Source organism: Lagenorhynchus albirostris, chromosome 14 (assembly GCF_949774975.1).
Source record: "Lagenorhynchus albirostris chromosome 14, mLagAlb1.1, whole genome shotgun sequence".
NCBI classification, from domain to species: Eukaryota; Metazoa; Chordata; class Mammalia; order Artiodactyla; family Delphinidae; genus Lagenorhynchus; species Lagenorhynchus albirostris.
In genome coordinates, this window is record NC_083108.1 from 60837161 (window position 1) to 60856052 (window position 18892).

At 42.0% G+C, this 18892-nt stretch overlaps 1 protein-coding gene across 1 annotated transcript in view; it reads left to right on the forward strand.

The window, feature by feature from the left end:
• Positions 1-18892, forward strand: part of CEP192 (centrosomal protein 192) — a 93835-nt gene that overhangs the window by 74228 nt on the left and 715 nt on the right. Inside the window, exons 38-43 of the mRNA XM_060122059.1 lie at positions 1674-1753; positions 2846-2941; positions 9858-9977; positions 10366-10487; positions 11931-12057; positions 12492-12550. Coding sequence (XP_059978042.1) covers positions 1674-1753; positions 2846-2941; positions 9858-9977; positions 10366-10487; positions 11931-12057; positions 12492-12550 — 604 coding nt within the window. The remainder of the gene's footprint in view (positions 1-1673; positions 1754-2845; positions 2942-9857; positions 9978-10365; positions 10488-11930; positions 12058-12491; positions 12551-18892) is intronic.

Here is an 18892-nt window from a genome sequence, read left to right on the forward strand (position 1 = left end):
CCCCCCAGCTCCTCAACTCTCGCGGTCTGTCTTCCACTGCAGCTCAGTCTCCTGCCCTCAGGGTCCCTCCTGGATCTCGTCGGCACCAGGATCTGTACCGTGTTTTCACTCAGTTTCAAGCCTGTCACTTCTGCCCATCACCCCCTCTGGCTCTTCCCAGCTCACTTACTCCAGGGGTCAGCAGTTGCCTGACCACATTCAGACCTCCAGGCCTTTCCCCTGCCCATCGCCCCACCCACAACGCACTTCTCCCCTATCCCTCCTCGACTTCTGTGCTCTGTCCCTGTAACCCCTCACAAACACTCGTGACTGCCTTGTGCCCCTCACCCTCTGCATTCCCGTCTGGCAGAATCCCAGCCCTGGTTAAACCTGACTGTCTCCCCGGCCCTGTCTCTGCCCCTGAGTGCTGCGCAACTTGGGCCCCTAGACGCCCTGAGCACAGGCTTCCCCAGCGGCCCTTGCAACCCTCCTCCCCTCTTGCCCCCGCCCCCAGCAGCTGAGGCTTCTCTGCCGCAGCCCCCGCTGCCCCCTCCTCCCTGCTCCTGTTCTTTCCGGCTCTTGCCTTTGCCTCACACATGGTTGAAAATCTAGAGATCATCCCAGGGTGACTCTTGCGCTGGGAACCTGGGCCCACCTGCTCCTGCCATCTCAGGCAGGGCTTCCTCGGGCCCTCCTACCCCCTTGTCAGCATTTCTTCCTCTTTGCCAAAGCGTCTCCGTCAGGAGGCAGCATGCCTGCCGTCACTCATGACAGGGTGCCCTCGGCCCCTCGCCTTGCTGCGGCTGCCCTCCTCCCTGGCCCCTTCCTGCCAGGGTTGTGCTCCCACCCTCGCTTCTGCTGCCACCAACCAGGCCCTGAACTTGCTCCCATCAAGGTCACTAGAAAGCTTGATTTTGCCAAATCCAGGGCATCTTTTGTGTGTCTGTGTCAGTTTGACCTTAGCACTGGCAGCCACTCCTTCCCCCTTGGAGCAGCTCTCGGGGCTCACCTTGCCTCAGGGCCCCTCCTGAGCCTGTGCTGCTCCCTCCTCCTCTTCCGGCTCCTAACCCCTGCATCCCGTTCCTTCTCTCTGCTCGCCCTGAGCCCCAGATGTGCACCCCACACATCCACGAAACCTGCTTCTCCAGCCTTTCCCATGTTAGCAGTGGCACCACTGCTTGTGCACTTGGTTGAGCCAAATCCCTACAGTTGATGTCTCTTCCCTTCTGTTCACCTGTCCCGTCTGTCAGCACGTCCTTTGCAGTCTGTCTTCAGAATAAACCCCACATCTGCCCGCTGACTTTCCTCCCTTGGCCATCAGCAGGCCTGGTGCATGCAGGTCACCCTGTGCGGCATCTCGGCCGAGGGCCACAGTGACATGGGCCAGGCTCTGCCCGCACTCTGACCCCGTGCAGCCTCTTAACCTGTGCAGCACCAGGGGTTCACGCATGGTGAAGACCCTGCTGTAGTTCTTCAGTAGCTTTTTGCATTGCACTTCCATTAAATACAAGATAGGGCATCTGTCTGACAGGACTTCGTTAGAAAATAATGTTATTCCTGTTGGACTCCAAGGGATCTAAGTGTATTTTTTCCCTGTGATGAGGTCAACACAGTATTTTCCACAAATTATCCCACGAATCTGCTTGTTTATTTACCCCTCAAAGAGTTTGAGTTGTTAAATGTATTCCTTTTAGGAAGTTACCTGGAACTTGAGAATCACGGTGACACAGAAGTGAGGTGGCACCTGTCATCCTTAGCCCCACCTTACGTCAAGGTCAGTAATAATTGCCTCAGATATACTCATTTTAATGTTTAACTTTATGCAGGATGTTTCAAAATCTGAATTATGAGCATATGTTGAGATTACTGGTTTTTGTTCCCCTGCATCATTTACTTAATTATCTTTGTAAGTGGGGCTAACCTGCCCAGTCGTGTTCACAAGGTGGTTTTGAGAGTCAAGTTAGAGAATGTATGTGAAAATACGTGCTTGCTCTGTTTCATGCTCTCTCCTGCAACTCTGCTTTTTATCTGAAATAACTATTTTGAAAAATATATAAAAGTTTTATACCAGGGCATTGTGTGTGTGCTTTTCTATCCTGAGTTCCAAGTGCTGCTGTGTGTTTTCACCTAGTGGGGGCGAGTGCAGAGACGGGATTGAACCTTCCTTGCCAGTGAGTCTTAGCCTGTGTGCCCTGCAAGTGGTGTCCGCCACTGGGCACCACCCGAGCCAAGTGTGTGGTCACGTGTGATGTGGCCGCTCTGCCCTTTTCTTGGTTTGACCATCATGGTTATGAGCCATAATGTTAACAAGACGTGTGTAAAAGATAGTGCTGGGGGCTTCCCTGGTTGTGCAGTGGTTGAGAGTCCGCCTGCCGATGCAGGGGACGCGGGTTCGTACCCCGGTCTGGGAGGATCCCACATGCTGCGGAGCGGCTGGACCCGTAAGCCATGGCCGCTGGGCCTGCGCATCCGGAGGCTGTGCTCCGCAATGGGAGATGCCACAGCAGTGAGAGGCCCACGTACCGCAAAAAAAAAAAAAGATAGTGCTGGGCCCACTGACAAAAAATGAAGCACAGGTATCGTATGGAGTGTTGAAACACATGCTCAGCAGGGTCTTCAGGGTCTTTGAGGAAATGGCAGTCCTCCGATGCGGGAGCAGCCTCCTCTCCTACAGAGCACTGCCGCCAGTGGTGGGATGAGGGTCTGCGTCAGGTGAGGCCTGGTGTGAGCCAAGCCCAGGGTGCTCCTGGCCCACCATGAAACAGGCTGGTTTGCCCTCAATGACCGTGAAGGCAATGGTGTCACTGGAATAGATCCGCTTACTTTTTTGTTTTTTTATTTGATTGTTTAAACGGTGTCTTTGTAGGGAGTTGATGAAAGTGGAGATGTTTTTAGAGCTACCTATGCAGCATTCAGATGTTCTCCTATTTCTGGTGTACTGGAAAGCCATGGAGTCCAGAAGGTGAGTTCTGACACCTTTTCACAGCCGTCTGGTAAGAACACAGTGTTGGCTGGCCAGGAGTGCCTCATTGTTTCCACCCAGAAGAGTTCACTCCACCTGGACCAGTGCTGCTCACAGCCAGGCTGCTGCAGGAGCAGCTGCAGCACAGGTCAGCGCTCTGCTTCTTCAGCGGGACATCTTGTGTGAAACAAAACACCGTGCTTGGTGGTGCGGTTGGTTTACATTCTGGTGTAAGCACTTCAAGTGGCCTCAGGTTGCCAGTGCTTAGAACACGCTTCTGGTAGCGTTGATCTAGACAGTGGTTTTGTTCACCAGCTGTAGTCAGAAAACTCTACCAGTGTTGCAGACCACTCAGTGTTCATGTGGGGTCAACAGTGTGTCTTCAGGGGCAAGTGTGACAGGTCCCTTTAGTACCACTGCCCTGGTAAGTTCTGGTTTGTTTGTAGCCCTGACCTGGCCCCTTCATGTATCTCGCAGGGATGCTAGTTGTTCACGTGGCCTCAGTAATACACTTTTCCTTTTTCATTCTAATAGCCAAAACTCATTTAAACTATAGCATTTACTTGATATGGGTCCAGTTCCTCAGAGATTCAAACTTGTAATAAGGTTTATTAGAACATAGTTGTGAGCTTGCAACTGACCATGAGAGAATTTTTGAGCAATGACAGAGTCACAAACTCTGTGTGCTTCACTGGATCTGTGTAACAGGTTTCCAGAGGGTTTCTGACTTTCTTGTAAAGACACAGAGTTCTACCAGCGTAGTTTATTTCACTTCCCAGACTACAAGCAGCTGAGCAGGGAGCACACGTTGCTCAGCAGAAGTTCTGCATCTGAAAGGAAGGTGCAGAGAAGCCCCAGCAGGAAAGTCGTGAGCTGTGCGTGGATCAGAAGACCTGATGGTATTAAAACAGCAGTGCTCCCTAAACTCATCTACAGGTCCCAATGAAAAGCCCAGCTTGTTTTTAAGAGATTGACAGGCTGGTCCTAAAATTCATGTGGGTGTGCAAGGGACCCAGAATAACCAAAACAGTCTTGGAAAAGGATAAAGTTGGAGGTTTCACACTTCCCATTTTCAAAACCTACAAAGCTACGGTAATCAAAACAGTGTGGTATTGACATAAAGATAGACCTATAAAATATGTGATGTAGATGTGAAAGTCCCAAAATAAATCCTCATATTTATGGTCAGCTGATTTTTCAATAAGGGACAATTCAACAGGGAAAGAATGTTTTTCAACAGTGGTGCTGGGACAGCTGGATATCCATGTGCAAAAGAATTAAATTCAACCCTTATCTCACACTATATATAAAAATTAACTTGAAGTGGACCATAGACCTACGTGTAAGAGCTAAAGCTGTAAAACTGCTAGAAGGTAACTGTTGATCTTCACCACTTTGGGTTAAGCATCGGTTTGTTAGATGTAACACCAATAAAGCTCAAGTAACAAAAGGAAAAATAGATGAATTATCGAAGTGTAAAACTTTGTGCATCAAAGGACACGATTAAGAGTGTGAAAAGAAAACCCAGAGTATGGGAGAAAACATTTACAAATCATGTATTTGACAAAGTACTTGTATCCAGAGTGCATCAAGTGTATCCAGAGTGCATCAAAGTACTTGTATCCAGAGTGCAACAACTCAATAATATAAAGACAAATACCCAGTTTAAGAAATGGGCAGAAACTCTGAATAGACATTTTTCCAAAAAAGATATACCAGTGGCCAGTAAAGACATGAAAAGATGCTTAGAATCACTAGTCATTGGGGAAATGCAAATCAAAACCACAGTGAGATCACTTCATACTCACTAGGATGACTGTGATTTTAAAATAATAATAATAGTAATATCAAATGTTGACAAGGATGTGGGGAAATTGGAACCCTCATACACTGCTGGTGGGAATGGAAAAGGGTGCAGCCACAGTGAAACCAGTTTGACAGTTCCTCAGTAAGTTAAAGGTAGAGTTACCATATGGTCCAACAATCACACTTCTGGATAAATACTCAAAAAAATTCAAAACCAGTGTTCAAACTTGTACACAAATGTTCATAGCAGCCTTGTTTACAATAGCTCAAAAAGGTAGAAATAACCCAAGTGTCTATCGACTGATAAGCAAAATGTGGTGTGTCCATACAATGAAATTTTATTTGGCAATAAAAGGAATGAAGTACTAATAACATGCTATCACGTGGATGAACATGCCAAGTGAAACCACAAAAGGCCAGATATTGTAAGGTTCAATTTATGGGAAATATCTAAAATGGTAAATCTGTAGAGGCAGAAAGTAGATTAGTGGTTGCTGGGGCTGGGAGTGAGGGTGGAGAATGGTGGGCAACTGCTCATGGCATGGGATTTCTTTTGGGATTGTTGTGAGTATTTTAAATTAGATTGTGGGCATGGTTGCACAGTTCTGGAGATACACTAAAAACCACTGACTACACCTAAAATGGGTGAATTATGTGGTATGTGAACAAAGCTGTAAAAAAAAAAAGAAAAATGAGGAATAGATTGTCTCCCAGGAATTTCTCGTCTTATAATAGTTGACATGGAAATGTAACCTCCGTGAGGTCTCTGGTTTTTGTTTTGTGCGTCACTGTGTATCCTGGACTGAAGTCGCTGCTCACCACATTGTCAGATCACATCTCTCAAATGCACTCTAGGTCTGGATACTTAATTTATGTGCACAGCACATCACTCTGGGACCCTTTAGGGAAGTATTACCAAAGAGCACAACTGTGGTTGTATAGAGTACTGATCCAGAAGGAAAAAACAATTAGTTCGTTATGACTGAGACACCATAATTGTGTGAAACGTTGGTCAGTGTGAGATGAGACTAAATGAGCCTAAGGCATGTTAGGGCTTGTTGTAGAACATGCAGTAGTGGTTTTCCCTCCTCTGTTTTTTATTCATTGGTGTTAGAGGAAGTGTAAGTGGGGTTTGTAGGAGGTGTGGTGCTGTGGTTCCAGTGGCTCCAGATGGTTGTGTGCTTGCACCATTCAGGGCATGGTTGTATCCATCCTTTCTGAATCCTCCCATTGCCCTGTCATCCATGTCCCCCACCCCGGTAGCTCCTGCCTCTGTGCTCCCAGCCTGCAGGCCCAGTTGTTTCTTAGATTCCGTGTCCACAGAAATTAGGTCAATGAAGCATTTTAATGTTAAGTCCAGACTCAAAGATACTGATTTATTCTTATCCTAACTAGGAATCAGTATTTTTAACACTAAACATTTAATTAAAAAGCTCTTAACGCTGGTAAAATTTATAAAATACTGTTTTAAAATACTTCAACTTCCTCACTGTTGACCTTTGACATGCTGCACACAAAGATTTTGTGTGTTTGACTTGGAGCTGTGTGGTCGGGGTGATGTTCTGAAGTGAGTTAGGGTAAGAGCTGCTCTGGTGGGCACAGCATCCTGGCTCCTCTGCCTCTGCTCCCACACCCACCCCTTCCTTCCTGTGGACCCTCTCGTCCCCTGCAGTCAGTGAGGTGTGAGGCCTTAGTCCTTCACCACTTGGCCAGCAGTGGGTCCCATAAGCATTTCCATGGAAGTCTGCATTGTATTTTGGGGGGTGTCAGACCTTCCTCATTTAGGTCTTGTACTCTAGAATTTTTTAATAACTTTTTTTTAAGAGTTTGCATTATTTTAACATTTTATTTCTATTTTTTGAAATATTGTTGTACAATAGCATATGTTACAGGTGTACAATATAATGATTCACAATTTTTAAAGGTTATACTCCATTTGTTATTGTGCAATATTGGCTATATTCCCCATGTTGTACAATATATCCTTGTAGCTTATTTATACCTAAAGAGTTAGTACCTCTTAATCCACTACCCCTATGTTGCCCCTCCCCGCTTCCTTTTCCCCACTGGTAACCACTAGTTTGTTGCCTACATCTGTGAGTCTGCTTATTTTTTATTTGTTGCATTTTTTAGATTCCATAGATAAGTGATATCATACAGTATTTGTCTTTCTTTCTCTGACTTTTTTCACTTAGTACAATGCCTTCCAAATCCATGCAAATGGCATGCAAATGGCATGATTTTATTCTTTTTCATGGATGAGTAATATTCCATTGTGTGTATATGTATGTGTGTATATATATACATATATATATACACACATACACACACACATATATATTACTACATCTTCTCTATCCATTCGTCTATTCATGGATACTTACATTCCTTCCATGTCTTGGCAATTGTAAGTAGTGCTTCTGTGAACATTGGGGTGCATGTATCTTTTCAAATTAGTGTTTTTAGTTTTTAATTTTTTGGGTAAATACTCAGGAGTGGAATCACTGCATCATATGACAGTTCTATTTTTAGTTTTTTGAGAAACCTCCATACTTTTCTCCATAGTGGCTGCACTAGTTTACATTTCCACCAACAGTGTACTAGGGTTTCCTTTTCTCTACATTCTCGCCAATATTTGTTATTTGTGTTCTTTTTTTGATGATAGCCATTCTAACAGGTGTGAGGTGATATCTCATTGTGGTTTTGATTTGCATTTCCCTGGTGATTAGTGATGTTGAGCATCTTTTCATGTGCCTGTTGGCCATCTGCATTTCCTCTTTGAATAAATGTCTATTCAGTTCTTCTGCCCATTTTTTAATCAGTTGTTTGATTTTTTTGATGTTGAGTTGTGTGAGGTTTTTATATATGTTGGATATTAACTCCTTACTGGTCATATCATTTGCAAATATTTTCTCCCTTTAGTAGGTTGTCTTTTCATTTTGTTGATGGTTTCCTTTGCTGTGCAAAAGCTTTTAAGTTTAATTAGGTCCTATTTGTTTATTTTTGCTTTTATTTCCTTTACCTTAGGAGACAGATCCAAAAAAAGTACTGCTATGATTAATGTCAAAGAGTGTTCTGCCTTTGTTTTCCTGTAGCAGTTTTATGGTTTCTGGTCTTTAATCCATCTTGAGTTTATTTTTGTATATGGTGTTAAAGAATGTTCCAATTTCATTCTCTTACATGTAGCTGTCCAGTTTTCCCAGAACCACTTACTGAGGAGACTGTCCTTTCTCATTTTATACTCTTACCTCCTTTGTTGTAGATAATTGACCATAGATGGGTGGTTTTATTTCTGAGCTTTTTGTCCTGTTCCATAGATCTATGTGTCTGTTTTGGAGCCAGTACCATGCTGTTTTTGATTACTGTAGCTTTGTGGTATAGTGAATTCTACCAAACATTTAGAGAAGAGTTAACACCTCTCCTTCTCAAACTATTCCAAAAAATTGCAGAGGAAAGAACACTTTGTAATTCATTCTATGAGGCCATCATCACCCTGTTATCAAAACCAGGCAAAGATATCACACAAAGAAGAAAATTACAGACTAATATCACTGGTGAACATGGATGCAAAAATCCTCAAAAAAGTACTAGCAAACTGAATCCAACAATACATTAAAAGGATCATACACCATGATCAAGTGGGATTTATCCCAGGGATGCAAGGATTTTTCAATATCTGTAAATCAGTCAGTGTGATACACCACATCAACACATTGAAGAATAAAAACCATATGATCAGGGACTTCCCTGGCAGCGCAGTGGTTAAGAATCCGCCTGCCATTGCAGGGGACACGGGTTTGATCCCAGGTCTGGGAAGATCCCACATGCCGTGGAGCAACTAACTAAGCCTGTGCGCCACAACTACTGAAGCCCACGTGCCTAGAGCCTGTGCTCCGCAACAAGAGAAGCAACCGCAATGAGAAGCCCGTGCACCACAACAAAGAGTAGCCCCTGCTCGCCGCAACTAGAGAAAGCCTGCGCACAGCAACGAAGACCCAAAGCAGCCAAAATAATTAATTGATCAATCAATTAATTAAAAACAAAAAATATATATGATCATCTCAATAGATGTAGAAAAAGCTTTTGATAAAATTCAACATCCGTTTATGATTTAAAACTCTTCAGAAAGTGGGAACATATCTCAACATTATAAATGCCGTATTTGACAAACCCACAGGTAACATCATACTCAACGGTGAAAAGTTGAAAGCATTCCCTCTTAGGTCAGAAACAAGACAAGAATGTCCACTCTCGCTACTATTATTCAACATAGTTTTGGAAGTCCTAGCCACGGTAATCAGAGAAGAAAGAGAGATAAAATGGATCCAAATTGGAAAAGAAGTAAAACTCACTGTTTCCATATGATACGATACTATGCTTAGAAAATCCTGAAGATTTTCTATACCAGAAAACTAGAACTTATTATGAATTTGCTAAAGTTGCAGGATACAAAATTAACATACAGAAATCTGTTACATTTCTGTACAGTAACAACAAACTATCAGAAAGGGAAAAGGAAACAATCCCATTTACCATTGCATCAAGAAGAATAAAATACTTAGGAATAAACCTACCTAAGGAGGCAAAAGACCTGTACTCAGAAAACTGTAAGACACTGATGAAAGAAATTAAAGATGACAATAGATGTACTGTGTTCTTGGATTGGAAGAATTAATATTATTAAAATGACCATACTACCCAAGGCAATCTATAGATTCAGTGCAATCCCTATCAAAATAACAATGGCATTTTTCACAGAACTAGTACAAAAAATTTTTAAATTTGATTGGAAACACAAAAGACCCCAGATAGCCAAAGCAGTCTTGAGAAAGAAAGATGGAGCTGGAGCAGTCAGGCTTCCTGACTTTAGACTGTACTACAGAGCTACAGTAATTAATAACTTTTTTTTAATTAAAAAATTTACATTTTGAGGAATATGTTACTTAAAGCCTTAAAGAAAAGTATACTTGTATCTGATTAGTGGCAGAATTAGCCAAAGCAAAGACATTTTTCCCTTCAAGTTTTTCATACCACACTTTGAATTGGTAATCTAACTGCATGTGTGTAAGGTTCCGTGTCTGAATTTCTCTCCTGGATGTGTTGTTTGTAGGTCTCCATCACGTTTTTGCCCAGAGATAGAGGAGACTATGCCCAGTTTTGGGACGTTGAGTGTCACCCTCTTAAAGAGCCTCACCTGAAGCACACCTTGAGATTCCAACTCTCTGGACACGTGAGTGTTACACTGAATTTAAGTAAATTATTGGGTGTGTTTTTTTAAAGACACCAAGGGAAACTGGCATGAAAAACTGGCCTGTTGTTTTTGGTATTATTGTTATCCCATTAATTCTGTTATAGATTCTTACCATCTTAGTTTTCTTACGTGTCTTTATTGATTGGCTCTATGAAATTTGTTTGCCTTAATTAGGTAAGATTGTGTGTTTGTGTGTGTGTGTGAGAAAGAGAGAAAGAAACAGTGCAAGATAAAGCATTTTGTGATTAAAGGAATTTAGAAATCTTAAATCTCCTTTTTAAAAATTAGGAAGGAAGTAATAGAATTCAAATAGGTAAGTGTCCACATGTTTATTTCTCCTCCTCCACCCTGTGTTTTTTTTATACAGAGTGTCAAAGCAGAACGTGAGCTTGAAAATTCACGCATTTCCACAAATAGCCTCATTAAAATAGATAATTTACTTAAGCCCCGAAGACAACCTGTATCAGAGGCGTCTGCTCTCATACCTGGGTATGTTGTTTCTGTCATTCTCATGAATTTTTCCCAGGGCTTTATTGAGGTATAATTACATTCGGTAAAATGCCCAGTGGCTTACCTGTGATTGACGTACGTCACCCCCACTGCAGCCAGGTAGAGACCGTTTCTCTCTCCTGGAGCGTCCTCACATGCATGCCTCTCTGCAGCCACCCACACCCTCACCCAGGATTTGTTCTGTTCCTGTGTGTTGCCATAGTTTTGTGGAATTTCATGCACATGTGCACTCAAGTTGTGTCTGGCTTTCACTTAACGTAGTGATTTCGGGATCATCCGTGTTGGTGAGTGTACCTATGGTTTGTTCCTTTCGTTGTTGAGTTCTCGTGCCCCATCATAGGAGCACATCACGATTGTTTCATTTTCCTTTTAGCATTTGGTGGCTTCTGACTTGGAGCCCTTGTGAATGAAGGTGCAGTGAATATTATTATATGTGTATTTCTGTGGACATATTTTTTCATTTCTTTTGGGTAAAAATATCTAAGAGTAGAATTGCTGGGTCATACGGTAGAAATTTATTTAACCTTAAACTGCCAAAGAATGTTCCCAAAGTAGCTGTTCCAATTTACATTCCAAAACACAGTGTATGAAAGTAGATTCTTAAAAACTTCGAAAAATGTATGTTATACCAGCAGCTTACAAAGCTTTAATGGTAGTATGTAAATGTTTTACCTAATGAAAAAAAAAATTTTTTTTTCAGGGATATGTTTTTTTTTTAACTTTTTTTAAATTGAAGTATAGTTGATTTACAGTGTTGTATTAATTCCTGCTGCACAGCAAAGCAATTCAGTTATACATATATATACATTCTTTTTTTAATATTCTTCTCCATTATGGTTTATTACAGGATATTGAATATAGTTCCCTGTGCTATACAGTAGGACCTTGTTGTTTATCCATTCTCTGTATAAAAGCTTACATCTGCTAACCCCAACCTCCCACTCCATCTTCCCCCACCCCCCTCCCTCTTGGCAACCTCCAGTCTGTTCTCTATGTCCATGAGTCTGTTTCTGTTTCTTAGATATGATCATGTGTGTCGTATTTTAGATTCCACATATAAGTGATATCATATGGTATTTGTCTTTTTCTTTCTGACTTACATGAAAATGTTTCTTATAATCTTTAGTTAACTAACATTTAGGTCTAACTTAGTTGTGGAGGAAGGTGCTTGTAAGGAAAATATGTTAAGTTCCTCTCAGGGAGGAGGAAGCGCTGCTGCTGTCTCAGCTGCTTCCCCGCACCCCTGGACACTTCCTGCCGCCAGCAGTTTGTCTTAACACACATTAGTCAGTCGCCTTTACAGAGCTACTTTAACTGAGTTGCGGGAGAAAACAAAGCCACACTTCATAATGTAATATATACAAATAGTTTAAGTTACTATGGATTTTAAATAGTTAACCTTCAGACCTATCTCCATAGCAGGCAGCTTGACCTCACCCACCGTGGAGTTTATGCCCCAGAAGATGTGTATCGGTTTCTGCCAACGAGAGTTGGGGAGTCAAGGACGTTGAAAGTCAATTTGCGAAATAATTCTTTTATTACACACTTGGTAAGTTGGAAATCTTGCTGTGGGTTTTGGAAAAGTAAGTGTATTCTACTATTTGATAAACATTTTCCTGATAATTAGAAGCTTGTTTTATAGATTAAGTTATAATAGTTAAGTTTTAAAATGCCTTAATACCGTTATTTGAAAAGAAACTAAAGTGAATTTCATGATCCTTTACCTGAAAATTATTTAGTATTTGTTTTCATATTTTCATTTTTTAATTTTTCCTCTTGTTTTCTTCTGTACTATCACACCAACATATTTCTGGATAACATTTACTCCAGTTAGAACTAGAATAAACTCATTAAACTTCCCCTAAGTGTTTTCATGAGCATTTATCGTTTTACCTCATTTTGTGGCTATACGGTATGTTGATTTAAGTATGCACAAATATCTAACTTGTATAACTTCATAAAATGTTTCATATTAAATTCCAGCTCAAGTTTTTAAGTCCCAGAGAACCTTTCTACGTCAAACATTCAAAATATTCTTTGAGGTGAGTTTATCATAAATCAAAATGTTCTCATCCTAGTGCAGGTCTTTGTGTTCAGGAGCCTGAGATTGCTCTTGGGGGTTAGGACTGTGAGGTCTGTCTCTGTTGCAACCCCTCATCCTCCTCACCAACACCACAGAGCACCAAGCACGTGGTGAAGGAGACAAGGAACCTGCTAGGGAAACAGTCCGTGACCTGTGGGTACGTGTGGCGAGTAGCAACTCAAACTTGCGCAGTGTTTGGACTTAGTGCGTGACTCCTGTTTCCCAGTATTTTGACAGCCATATACTTACATAGAACCTTAATTATCTTGTGATTAACTTTAGAATGATTTCTGCGTCACATGTTATTTTCACTACACTGAGAATCAGGGATTTAAATTTTAACTAATTAGGACAAAAACCTTCCCAGATTAATTGGGAAAATTTTATTATCCTATTTTCCAGTTGTCATTCTTCAAATAACCCTGTATTGTTCTTAAATCAGGGCTACATTTTCTTGTCATCCTTGCTTATTTTCTCTTTTTAAAAATGTGTTTGTTTTTATTTATTTTTAAGGTGTATGTATGTATATATATTCTTTCAGTTTTATTGACATAATTGGCATACAGCACTGTGTAAGTTTGAGGTATACAGCATAATGATTTGACTTACATACATGATGAAATGATTATCACAATAAGTTTTGTGAACACCATCATCTCATATAGATACAAAATTAAAGACATAGAAGAAATTTTTTTTCCTGCGATGTGAACTGTTAGGATTTATTCTCTTAACAACTTTCATATATAATGTACAACATGTTCAGTATATTTATCGTGTTGTACATCACATCCCTGGTACGTACTTAACCTTACAACTGGAAGTTTGTACTTTTTGACTGTCTCATCATCCAGTTCTCCCTCCCCCAACCCCCTGCCTCTGGTAAACACAAATCTGATCTTTTCTATGCATTTGTTTTTGAAGTATAATTGACCTACAACACTGTTAATTCCTGTATTTCTATATGTTTTTATTTCTATACGTTTGAAACTGATTACCACACTAAATCTAGGATGATACATTACCACACAAAGATATTACATAGTTATTGACTATATTCCCCACGCTGTACATTTCATACATGTGATTCATTTATTTTGGAACTGTGGACGTTTGTATCTCTTAATCTCCCTCACCTATTTCTTTCTTCCTCCTACCCCCATCCCCTCTGGCAACCACCTGTTTTGTCTTTGTATCTATGACTCTATTTCTGTTTTGTTATGTTTGTTCATTTGTTTTGTTTTTTAGATTCCACATGGAAGTGAAATCATACAGTATTTGTCTCTCTCTGACTTATTTCACTTAGCATAATATCCTCCAGGTCCATTCATGTTATTGCAAATGGCAAGATTTCACTCTTCTTTATGGCTGAGTAGTATTCCACTGTGTATCTACACCACATCTTTATCCGTTCATCTGTTGATGGGCACTTGGGTTGCTTCCATATAATACCTTTTTCCATCCTCTCACTGTCAGTCTATGAGTGTCTTTAGATCTTAAGTGACTTTTGTAGCAGCATATATACGGGCCTTGTTTTTGTATCCATTCAGCTGCTCTTTTGACTGGAGCATTGAATCTATTTACATGTAAAGTAATTATTGATAGGTATGTACTTACTGCCATTTTGTTAATTGTTTTAGGGTCTTGCTAATTTTCTTTTTCCATATGATGTACATAAAGGCTGAAATCTCAAACTGGGTTGTCACTGTTATTTAGAATTTTAACAGTAGAGTTCTGTTGCACTTAATACTGAAAAATAATTTTATCTTCATCTTTGAATCTTTAATTAAACAATTTAGTTATTATAAGATCTTTCATTTTAGCATCAAGAGGCTGTCCCAGAAACATGTTATATTTTGTGAAAACTTGGCCCACTTGCAGGCGTTCAAGGGCTGTCTCTGAGTTACTAGCCCAGCAGCACTGACTCAGAAGCTTACACTTACCTCCAGATACTGGAAGATGAGTCGTGGGGACCGTTCTCTCCACCTCTCGTCCTTTCTTCCCCTTCTCGTCCCCCCTCCCCCATCCCATGTGCTATGAAACCTGCCTCTCAGGAGCCCAACCTAAAGGCACGAGTTGTGCAGAGTCAGCAATGAATATACCTAGAAAGCTACCATGGACTTAACTTCTCTGAGCCTCAGTTTCCTAATTTGTGAAATGGAGATGAAAAGCCACTGGCAGCCTGGACTCGTTACAGGAGTATGTGAGAGGTGGTCCTGGGGAGCCCCAGCAGGACCCACAATGTCGATAGAGCATCACGGTTTCTGTCGGTGCTTTCCCAGCCGGTTCCTTCAGTGAGAACATGGATGAGGGGGGCCTGGGTTTACAGCACTCCTAAGGCTGAGCTTTCCCGCTTTTCTGCCCTGAGCTCTTGTCTGTGGGTCCCTCCCATGACGGCCTGAGACTGGCGACATTCCACAGTCAGTAGAGTAGGTTGGCTCTGCTGAACTGAGGCAGAGCTGCAGAAACAATTCACCTATTTAAAAATAGGTTGTTTAAATTCCCAATTGTGACACTTTTTAGTAACAGAGTACAAATTGATACTGAGTAAGTGATCTGTCCTGAACACCGTTATTATCTGAATTTGAACTTTATCATAACGGCCTTATTAACTCTGCTTCCCGTTTACTCTGTGTCTCGTTCACATCCCTGAGCTTGGTCAGCGTTTTGCAGGTGTGTGTCTTTAAACGTGAAGCAGAGGGGGTGGAATACTTATGTGTAAACCAGTGTATACCTGTCACAGCTTACTGGACGGGCTTCAGATTTTTGTTTCAAGGAGCTTTTATCTTTAAAAAAGTCTTTTTAAAAAAAGTTCAAGAAACCTTCAGATTTAAAAAAAATTCCCTTGAAGAGCCTAGCAGCTTTTTAAAAAACACTGTTTGCATTCAGCTCATCTACAGTTTTGGTAAGGACTCATTACTTACAATAACTTGTTAAATTACTTGGCTTTATGTCACTTGCCCATTTTATGGCTGAAGGATGATGCAGTCAACTTACCTGGAGATAAACATTCCTTTTTCAGCTTTCATCATTAAATACACTGTAGTTTCAAATTCTCTTCTGATGGTATGTTCTTTGCTTAATTTGCTTTCACAGATTTTTAAAAATTGAATTATATTTTAGCTGAAATTTGTAAATCAGCTCCTTCTTGATCCTTTGTAGAAAAAGAACCTGTTTGTGTTCGATCCCAATAGCATTACATGCGGCAGCCTCTGGCCTAGCAGGGCTGTAGGGACCAGCCAGCTGAGTGAGGCCCACAGGCAGTTTGTGGTCACCAGTGAGCTGTTAGACCTTCACAGGAGACCACACGACCTAAATTGAAATGTAATTTTGGCAGTTAACATGTCAGAGTATTTTCATAATTGCCACCTTCAGTTTCCTTCTCCTACCCCTGTGACCAGCGGGTAGTGTCCTCCTTCCTCGTGCGCCTGGTGCCCATCTTGTGTCCCAGCAGCACTTCCTCCTCCTCATCACGCACAGCTCCCTGCAGTGCTGTTGACATGACAGGCGTGATGCTTAAAGCATTCCTAACAAGGAACCTTTATAAATGAGATGGCGTTTTGCTTAGTTTCAACTTGTCTAAAAACCAATTTTAAAATATAAAATGTGTTCATTCTAGTAATCTAAAAGTAGACATTTTTATAGAGTTGAACTTGGTGACTTGCCATTCCAGTGCTAGAACATTTTAAGCTGTCCTGAATTAGACACTCAGTGCTTTTCTCTGCAGCCTAGGTCATGTCACAACATCTAAGAGAACTTAGAAACATGAGAAACTATTTTGTAATTAAGCAAAATTCGGGCAGTTTACATAAGCTAGCATTTAAAATAGCATCACAAGATACATTTTGTTTGCTTATACTCTTCAAACATATTATTTTAAAATGTTTTTAACTTTTTATACTTTGAAAAGAAATTTAAATAAGGTAATTTTATACTTTATTGGTGGCAGGTAAAGTTATTCTGATGCATTTCATTATGGAACTTAGGATAAATATATAATGTTACAGATTCCAGCATCAACTTTAATAATTAGCAACTCAGTGTAAACTTGATGAAATATGAATAAGAAAACCATGCGTGCAAAGCAGTAACTTTGATCTGTTCAACAAGGTGAAGTAAATTCTAAGTCGTAGAAAAGTCTTCTCTCATGACATGTCCGTAGGCTTAAGTCTTAAGTCTTACGTAAAGGAAGGTGGGAAAGCTGGTTTTTTCATATGTAAGAATGACTTCTTTCTATTTCGGAGAAGTAGCGGTTTGTCAGCTCTCTTCAGTGTCCACTCTCCTAAAGTGGAGCTCACCTGAGAATTCTTCCGCAAACTGAGGCAGGGGCTGCTGTCAGTGCAGGCGCGGAGGGCTTTGTACCTGTCCCGAGAACGAGACTGTTGGACCCTGGACGGGCTCATGAGCTGTAGGGGGCCCGTATGGCGAGGCTGGCCTCGGCGGGTAGACAGTCTGTGGCGGGTAGACAGTCTGTGACGAGGCTCCTGGGGAGCCCCTCCCTGTCCCCTGTGGTCACGTTCTCTTCCTCAGGGGCCGCTTGCCTTGGGACCCGTGAACCCCACTCCCCAAGTAGTAGCGCGGCTTCCGTCACCTCGGGTACGCCCTCCCAGGAGGCCCCTCTCCCGGGCTGTCCTCGTGCGGTGGGGACTGTCAGCTGACTGCAGATCAGTAGGCGGGAGCCCCGCACGTCCTGGGGGTTTTGCCTTAGGCGGAGGTGCTGGGGGAGGGCGTGTGTTGGGCAGGTTTATGTCATCCACGGAAAGCGGTAGATTGTGAAGGAGCTAATGGAAAAGGAGCATTAATGAGCAGTTTTTTGGTAAAGGTTCTGTCTTGGGCTGTAGGTGATCATCTCTTTCTCATGTCTTTTTAAGAAGAATTTGTTGTGTTTCCACTTACCCCCGAAAGCATCCTCTGTTAACTTTGTTCAAGTCTAATCTCTGCTGAGACATTGCAGCTAAGGCCCCGTCTGCTGGGCTCACAGCAGCGCATGCAGGTCCTGGTGAACCAGCCCCTGCGGCTGAGCGGCCAGGCCCTGCTGTGTCCTTCAGAGGGAAGCCAGGGAGCAGCAAAGTGCTCATTTTAAGTTAAAGAAAAAGAAAAATTACGGTTGCTGTAATTTGTAGGTTCATGGGCATGAGGGGTGAGGGGGTTCCGGGCACCCCGCCGGCCCTGCCTCTGTACCTCCTGCTGCTTGCTCTGGGGCCTCTGCTGCAAAATTCGTCATTGGATGGTAGGAGGTTTTGAACTAGATCTCTGTGTTGTGTCTATGTGCTTTCCTATTACGTGTTCCCGTGTGTGTGTGTGTGTGTGTGTGCAGTGTGTTTATATGTGTGTGGTGTGTGTATGTGAGTGTGCGTGTGTATATGTGTGTGTGAGTGTGCATGTGTGTGGGGTGTGAGTGTGTGCTGTGGGGGGGTGGGAGTGTGCATGTGTATGTGAGTGTGCATGTGTGTGGAGAGAGCGTAAAGCCCTCTTGGTAACAGCACAGTCACTGCTTCGCCGCACTGCTGGTGCTGGAGTTGTGTGAATCCGTGGTTCTTTTTAAGTTGCACCCCCCATTTATTCAGTGTCTGTAAATCTAAAGCAGGGGATACATGTTTGTCATAATATGTTTTTCAAAACCCTTCCTCAGTTAAATATGGGTTTCTTTATTCCATGTTAATAATGAGATCCTCTAGAGATTTACTTGGGGTATTTTAATGCTTTTAGTAATTCATAAGTTAAAAAAGCCTCTTAGGTTGGCAGATTGTACTACGTCATTCTGAGGATTGAGATGCTAACATGAAAGAGAAAATTGTCCTTTGTCAGTGCCGTCGAAAGGTACCAGTTTTTTTAAAGGCACCTTAACTTTGATGTGGGGAAATGAGGTAAATGCATTGGGGGAAAATGACCCAGACTTTAAATATGTATATTCTGCGTTATCAGTTACATGCAGGAAAAGGGCTTTGAAATACTTAGACTGTTTTCTGAATTTCTAGCCCACTGTGCTGGGTTCATCAGGAAACATGCTGGAAACAAAAGCACAGGTCAGATCCAATGGCTGATCCTGAACACGTGTGGTTGAGATCAAGGGCGGGGCCCCTGCCCTCTGAGGAGAGTCTGAAAGCTGTAAAGTTTCACTCAAAAATGATTAAGACAGAAAGTTGGTGACATCACACAGGTGTGGGAAAGTGCCTTTGTCTCATTCCCTGGGAATAAAGGTGTATTTTTGAAGCTTTTGGGACCTCGTTTTATGAGCAAAAACAACCCCCCGCCCATGTACTACTTTTAAGCACAGGGCATTCATTACCTGCCTCGATAG